This window comes from Lycium barbarum, chromosome 4 (assembly GCF_019175385.1).
Source record: "Lycium barbarum isolate Lr01 chromosome 4, ASM1917538v2, whole genome shotgun sequence".
In the NCBI taxonomy this organism is placed as follows: domain Eukaryota; kingdom Viridiplantae; phylum Streptophyta; class Magnoliopsida; order Solanales; family Solanaceae; genus Lycium; species Lycium barbarum.
The window spans coordinates 142,450,666-142,459,200 of record NC_083340.1 but is presented as its reverse complement, the minus strand read 5'-3'; the positions used below and the strand labels follow the sequence as shown (position 1 = coordinate 142,459,200).

The 8,535-nt window shown below is 37.5% G+C and overlaps 1 protein-coding gene across 1 annotated transcript; it reads left to right on the top strand.

Moving 5' to 3' along the window:
* The first annotated feature begins 500 nt into the window (after positions 1-500).
* LOC132637953 (GTP-binding nuclear protein Ran-3-like) lies at positions 501-4,448 on the top strand. The gene is made up of 8 exons (XM_060354960.1): positions 501-590; positions 2,325-2,421; positions 2,757-2,810; positions 2,930-3,047; positions 3,448-3,537; positions 3,625-3,804; positions 3,892-3,969; positions 4,097-4,448. The coding sequence occupies exons 1-8, from the start codon at positions 501-503 to the stop codon at positions 4,167-4,169; spliced, it is 780 nt and encodes a 259-aa protein (XP_060210943.1). The 3' UTR covers positions 4,170-4,448.
* Positions 4,449-8,535: the final 4,087 nt, after the last annotated feature.

Genomic DNA, 8,535 nt, shown 5'->3' with positions numbered 1-8,535 from the left:
GTTCATGATACTGCAAGAGGAACCCTCATAAGCCATGAGCACGAAAGAACGTTTCGATTAAATGGAAATAATTGAGTATCACTATTATATATGTATAGAAAAAATGTATCATACGTATAGAAACTGTATCAGTATTGTATAGAATATATATCCCTATCGTATATCTATAGAAAATATATCATATAATTTGTGTATAATAGATGTATAATCAACATATAATTAGTGTAATAATGTATACACACTAATGATACACATATTATACACTATTTACACAAATTTAAACCGGCAAGAATTATTGGAGAAAAAATGGAGACCATCGTGAACTAGTAAAAACAAGGTCATCGGAGGGAGAATAGAGGACCATAGCGTTGCTTCCACGGCAAAAAGGCTGGAGCAACACCAAAAAACATAAACATGGTCAGATCGGTGTGATTTGAATGGATACGACGTCGTCTTATTCGTCAATGGCATGAGCGAATAACAGATATGCTCCGACGACCATGACAAATTTGTCCGCCACCTTGAAACTTGCGAAGGAGACTAAGTTTCGCCACAACTCCGTCATCGACCAAAGAAACATAGAGAAGAAAGTGAGAGGCAGATGAAACAGAGGAGAAAGTTGACTAGGGCTTGTTTTTGTTTTAGGCTTAGGGGTTATTTCGGGTCATTTACTTAAAATGGGGCCTTTTTGGGCCTTTTGTTTTTTATGGTGCCCTCTCAATGTCCTTTTCTCTATTTGGTAGCCATCATCGTCTGGATGACTTTTTCTATTGGCCAAATACAATGGAGTTTCACCCAAGGGGTTTTTCATGTTTGGCTCGAAAAAGAAGAAATACACAATTATGTAATAATGAAATAAAAATAAGGCTTAAGTCATCCGCCGCCTCCTAAAGTTATCCACAGATTCCCCTTACCCCCTCTTTGGATAGTGGTTTCCCGTGGTTCATTAATGTATGGTTTTTTATGAAATCATGTTTGTTTCCATTGTTCTAAAATTATGTGGTATGGTATTGTAAACTCATGGTTCATTCCATGGTTATATAACCATGAAAAGTCCCAATTTTTGTAACCACGGATTTGGTGATTTTTCCGTGGTTACGAATTTCATTTCTCCATTATACCCCATCCTCCACCATCCACCCTACCCACCCCTACGTTACCACTCACCCCCACCCCCCACCCCACTCCCACCCCTATCCCCACCCCACCCCCGCCCTACTACCCACCCTCACTCCTCTGCCATCCACTCCCACCACGCACTACCCCTCACCAACGCCCAACCTCACCTCACAACAACTCATCCCTACCTTCATCCCACAACCACCCACCCCTCCACCACGCCCACCCACTACCCCTGACCACCACCCAACCCGACCCCCACAACCACTCACCCCCACTCTACCACCCACTACCCCTGACCACCACCCAACCCCACCCCCACAACCACTCACCCCTACCCTACCACCCACTACCCCACCCTCATCCTACAACCATCCACCTCGCACCACCCACCCCTCCACCACCCCCACCCACTACCTACTTATTTTTTAAAATTCCTATTTTATTCTTTACCTGAGTTTTATTAATATATATATATATAAATTAATTTCTAATTAAGAGTTAAGGGTATTTTAGTAAACTTACAAGCTATTATACAGTATCATACAGTCAAACCAAACAATACAAATGTTATTAAACTACAACAAACGATACAATCTATCCAAATATTGTATTTATTAATATAGTACAATACAATACATTAGACACCTCAACTCAAACTTATACCCATCGAAGACATTTACCACTTCAGATTTAAACCCTAAGACACTTTTATGACAATTAATGAAAAATATAACGTGTGGGCAGTCCTGGATGATGTGACAAATGATGAATTAAATAAGGACACGTGACATTGACTCAAAATAATCATTAAATAATGAACAGTGGGTTTTCTAAAATAAAAATACTAAATTTCAAACCTATTTAACTCATTAAAAAGAATAAGACTGACCCCACCCCTGACACCACGGGCCGCCATCCCCCACTGCAACAATTATTTCCCTTTTCTTCCCTAATTTAGGTCAGCTAAAGAGATGAGATAAAGAAAAAAAGGAAGAGCGCAAGGATGTCGCCGGAGGATTTTTTTTTTTTCAATTTTAATTTCATATACTCTGTTTCGCATTTAATTTTTATATGTTTTGTTGATTTTTTTGGTTAATTCTCTTTAATTTGAACAAATTGTTTTATCTTTATTCTTCTTAGAAGTTGGTTTTTAACTTTGATTAGGATGAGTTTTATTTGTGGTGATATGTGATTAGGGTTAGATAGTAATTATTTTCGATGGATTGCAGACTCTACCAAACCAACAAACTGTAGATTATCCAAGCTTCAATCTTGTAATTGTGGGTGATGGAGGAACTGGTATGTTTCTATGCTTATCTGAGATTTGCTTCTAGTTTGTTTTTGTCTCAAAGAGAATGTCAGTAAAAATATTTTGCTGTCAAACAGATATATTTTGTTTTGATTTCTCCAAACATATGAAAAACATTGTTAGCTTTTACATGGTGTTCTTAAGTATGAAAATTATTTCAAAATCATGTCTGTGTTTACACTGAAAATTTATACGATAACTGTTAGGTGATGTGTCAATTGTATCTTTGTAAATTGAAGTGCATATTTCATTCAGATTAGGGGCTTGCTTCCTCTTGTTAGAGTACTCTAATGGTTCCTGTTGTAATTGTTACTATTTTCTTCAGGAAATACAGCTTTTCTCAAAAGGCTCACTGGTGAATTCGAGAAAAAATATGATCGTAAGTTTACTGACAGAACAAGTTTGGGTCATTATCCTGTTTCGCAATGGGCTTGCTCTGTTTCTTATTACGTTGGTATCTCATGAGTGAATTATTTATTAAATTTCGTTTTCATACAGCCGCTATCGGTGTGGGGGTTTACCCATTAGACTTCTTCACAAATCGTGGGAAAATCCGCTTTTATTGCTGGGACACTGCTGGACAAGAGAAGTTTGGAGGTCTTCGTGATGGCTACTAGTAAGTGACTCTAGACAGTTAAAAGACTTAATTTTCCTCAAGGGTCTGCTCTGCTTGAAGGATGCTATTTCTCATTAAAAGCTTTTACTATCAAATCCGAAGAGCGACTAATGTGTAAAGTTCAAAGTTCCAGATAAAAGGATATTGGTATTAAGTATGCTTGTTTGTTCTGATTGTGAAGAATAGTTGTTGACATTTGGTGTTCTACAGCAAATGCAACTATTGGTATTTCTACAATGTGGTCTTGTATCTTAGGTTATTATATCTGAGGTGACAGAAATTGTGCTCACTCTTTTGAACTCAAAACACTTAGATGACTGTCTTACCATTAGTTATCTTGCTTTGAAGCTTTTGGTGACTGTAATTTGTCTCCTCATATTTGTCTACGTTTCTCGTGCAGCATTCATGCACAATGTGCAATTATCATGTTTGATGTTACCGCGGATCGGACCTACGAGAATGTTCTTACGTGGCAAAAACATCTTTTCAGGTAAGAAACTGTTCATGCATTATACTCGACTCATAATTTGATGATATGCAATTGAATCTGAAATGACTTTCCCGGTGCTTCTTTCAGGGTTTGTGGGAACATTCCCATTGTTCTCTGTGGAAACAAAGTTGATGGCAAGAACAGGCAGGTTAAGGCAAAGCAAGTTACCTTCCACAGGAAGAAAAATTTGCAATACTACGAAATCTCAGCGAAGAGTAACTACAACTTTGAGAAGCCTTTTCTGTACCTTGCTAGAAAGCTTGCCGGGTAATGCTAACAATAAATCTATTTCATGTTTGCTCGAGTCATATATACTGAAGCTGTATCGAACCTAATTTCTTCTCCTACTTTTAGGGATGCTAATCTTCACTTTGTGGAATCACTTGCACTTGCTCCCCCAGAAGTACAAATTGACGTAGCTGCACAGCAACTGTAAGATCTCTTTTACTTGTGGTGTTCCATTAATTTTTGTTTTTGCTTAAGATGTTGTTATGTTTTGTACTTGTGCTTGAGATTTTGTTCTGTTTGTATGAGTTTTAACCTCACTCTGTATATTCAGGCACGAACAAGAGCTTGCGCAAGCCCTTAATCAGCCTCTACCAGATGATGATGATGATGACACATTTGAATAGAAGGCATAGCTCAGAGCCGATCAATTTCACCCTTGCACCTTTCTATATTCCTAGTCCTTTTTTCTGTATTAGGACTTCAGTCTTTGTCGTTTGAGTATTTGTTTGCTGCTTCCTAGTATTATAGATTGGCTATTAGATATGTTTGTCTGAGACCATGAGTCTGTGGTTTATTAGGGTAGATAGTGTTATATCCTGATCCTGATGTAATCGCGCACTTTGTCAAGGCTCTGTTTGAGCTTGTTATAATATTACTTGCCTACATATTTGACATTTCAGAAAGGGGAGCAGTTCATTTCAGAAAGTCTACATTAGAAGATCTTGTAGAAAATATAATAAGCAGCCGGCATAATGGCCCGGTTTAAACACGGGATGGTTATGTTCTTACAATACAAGGACGGCCCAAGAGTAATGCAAGTCAAAATTTTTGCTTTTCAGTGAAGCAAAGACGAATGAATTAAAGGGTTCTAATCCTAGATATTTTCCACCTCATCCATCAGGTGTCTCTTTTCAGGGACATTATGCTGGAAATCATGGATAATAACACTTACAGCAATAAAGTTCCCAATTGTCTATCGACAGACTAGTTAAATCCTACTTATTTCATGTATGTTGTCTTATTTTGCTTGATACCAGTAATAGCAGTGCTATGCGACACTGATAAGCTTTGACCTTGAAATAGGGAAATGGAAGCGGGAAGGAGAAGTCGTAACAAGCGGGATTGGGAAGGAGAAGTCGTAACAAGCGGGATTGTGAAGGATGTTCGACTAAAAACTATTCTTGTTACTGCTTCAATATGGTAAACGAACACTAACAGAACAGCACATACCTTAAACTAGTTGTGCAGCAGAGATGGAAGCCGATTCGATGGATGAGGATCTAGCTATAGGACAACCTCAAGCAGAACTTGAAGAGGCTAAACACATGGCGGGAAGGAAAGATAGATGATATATGGGGGAAATGCCTTAAAAGATGCACATTAATAAGTACTTAAAATTTATTATAATCTGAATTTGCTAGCTATATGGTGGGAGAGTCCATAGAATACTGTTTTTAACTAGACGTTATACAGTAAGTATTGAGGATATGTCAGCCAGGGAAAGTTGTTGGAAATTTGGGAAGGAGGAGTACACTAGATCAATTATTTTCTCTTGAGACAAGTGGAAGAAAGTATCGTCTTTACTTCTTCAAATTTGGCTTACATAAAACTGATTATATTGTCTAGGTATTTATAGGACTTTTTCTTGCATGTACCTAGTGTAGTACATATATCATTGTTTTATTCTGGACTTCTCATTTTCCAGATTTCATGAATAAAAAAATACCTGCATCATTGTTTTAATTTCCTACTACATGAACCAAGTAAATTCATGTGCTTGACATGATGTAATTTATTTTTCAACAAAAATATCCACACCGGTCGAATGGTAGGATTCTTGATCCTCAGTTCCCTGAATGTGAAGCTAATTGGAGTTTCACATCGTGGATTTCCTTTTGGTACAGAAGATTGGATGACATTTGTCGAGAACCATATTATTATGTAGGTTCTCTACTTTTTTGGTATACGGCTGGTATGCAGAGGTTTACCCACTTCAGTAACATTATTTATTTTATCCACAAAAAAAAAACATGAACATCACGGATTTGCTGAGACATTGAAAAATGTTTGCATTTTTCCCCAGTTCAATCTTTTAATGGAGAGGGGATTCAGTTGAACCATATGTTGCTCGGATTCTTTAAAAATGCCAACCGTTGCGTGTCAGATTTTCCGAAAGTAGTATATTTTTGGAGAATCCGACATGGGTGCGGCATTGAAAGTGAAGAGTTCGCGCAACTTAGATTGAACCTCCTTTCCTTAGCTTGGCTCCGCCCCTGTTACCTGTAATTATCTTTTAAATCACCTGGTGGAAAAAATTTATACTACCCGTACATAAAAATTAAAACTCATTTTGTAACAGCGCGAAATATGGGCCCCGAAATTAGCTTTTGTATTTATGGGTTTTGTTATGGACTGAGTTTGGCCTTGTCTATGATTTTCTGGGCCATGGACCTAAGGTGGGCTCTAATAAGTTAAATCAAGCTTTTAGCAAGGAGCTTAATTTGCCCCACAAAGGTTCAAAATTCAGGGTGCAGAAAGACAGAGCATGCTTGTGGTTCCTTCATGAGTTGCCAAGTTTGTTGTATGAGAGTTCCAACAACCAAGATAACATCTTAATGAACCTCAATCAAGAACCTGTTCCTTTGAAGTTACATTTCAACAACCACTTAGAAAGAAAAATAGTCTTTAGACATGTAACCATAAAAAGACATGGGCTTCATTTTGTTTGGGCCTCCATTGTGGGACACCTTTGAAAAAGCCCACTCAAAAACTCTTCTTCATTAATCAAGTGATGTGTACTCCATGGGTAATTTACAAGAATGACATTGGAGGGGTGGTCTTGAATTTTTTATCTCGCTTGCCCAATGACTTGCACTCTGAGAAACACATTATAGATTTCCTTTTGGTACAAATTGGATGGCACTCTGTGAAGAATTATATTATTGTGTAGGTTCTTTACACGTTTGGTATATGGCTTGCATACAGAAGTTCTCTCACTTTAATAAATCACTTACTAGCCACAATATAATCCCGACACAACCTACTTTGACAAACGATAGTTCTTTAGAAATTGAACAAAAAATGGACACTCGAATGTAATGATATGTATTATGTGAAGTTTTGGGATTCTTATATAATCTATTAATATAATAATTGGGATCATGGAGCCAAAAAAATGACAAAACAAAAAGGGAATTCAACAATTTATTTATAACTAAAAAAATATATACATTTTTGCCTTTTTCCCAGTTCAATCTTTTAATGAAGAGGGGGGTCAATTGAACCTCCTTCCCCTTAGCTCGGCTCCGCCCCTGTTACCTGTAATTATTTTTTAAATGACCTGATTGTATGAAAAATTATATACTATAAGTACAACAACAACAACAACCCAGTGAAATCCCATCACGTGGGGTCTGGGGAGGGTAGAGTGTACGCAGACCTTACTCCTACCAAGGTAAGATGGCTGTTTCTGAAAGACCCTCGGCTCAATAAAAAAAATAAAAAAGCATAAAAAGAGGTCAGATAAGGCTAAGAGATTCAAAGCGATATGGAAATGAAGTAACGCAAGCGACACAGATAACATAGAATAATCAAAGCACAGGAAATAACAGATAATAGCATAAATCAGAGCACAAGAAATTATACTATGATAATGCGACTACAAGTTAAAATTCTTTTTGTAACAATGCGACATATGGGCCCCGAAATTAGTTTTTGGATTTATGGGTTTTGTTATAGACTTGAGTATTCGCAGAATTGCCCTTCTTTTGGGGTGGTCTTTAAATTTTGCCCCTCATATTTGAAATCTTTAAATTTTGCCCTTCGTTAAATCTCATGGGTTTCAGGTTCGAACCCCCACACAGTCAAAATTTTTTAAAAAAAATCGCAAGACAGAGTTTAAATTTCGCTATGCCCCCATCGGCATACACTTGTGAAGGAATTAGCAAAGTTATGCCGGACCCGGCATACTTATGCCTTATAGGCAGACTTGGCATAAGTATGCCGGTTCCGACATAACTTTGATAATTTCTTCCCAAGTTTATGCCGAATCCGACATAAAAGTTTGCCTATTAAAAGTATGCCCCCATCAGCATAAATTTGTTAAGGAATTACCAAACTTATGCCGATGGGGGCATACTTATGCCTTATGGGCAAACTTTGTCTTGAAGCATATATATCTATTTTTTTTTTTTAACTTTTCAAGGTAAACCTTTGGTAATGTCTTAACTAAAAGTGTGCCCATAAAACATAACTAAAAGTGTGCCCATAAAACATAACTAAAAGTATGCCCTATAAGGCGTAAGTTTTCCTTAAGGCATAACTAAAAGTTTGCCTTATAAGGCAAAGTTTAAATTTTATATGCCCCCTCCGGCAGACTTTTAGTTATGTTTAACTAAAAAGTCTGCCGGAGGGGGCAGACTTTGCCTTGAGGGGCAGACTTTTAGTTATGCCGGATCCGGCATAACTTTAACTTTTTCTTAAAAATTGTATGCTGGATCCGGCATACATTCCCCCAGTCCTGCCTTGCGAAATTATTTTTTTATTTTATGCTTGAGCGGGGATTCGAACCCAGAACTTCATGTATTCGCCCATCTTTCTAAGCAAATGGCAAAATTTAAAGACCACAAATATGAAGGGCAAAATTTAAAGACCACAAATTTGAGGGGCAAAATTTAAAGACCACCCCAAACGAAGGGCAATCCGCGCAAAAAAATGTTTGGCCTTGTCTATGATTTTCTGGGCCATGGACCAAAGGTGGGCTCTAATAAG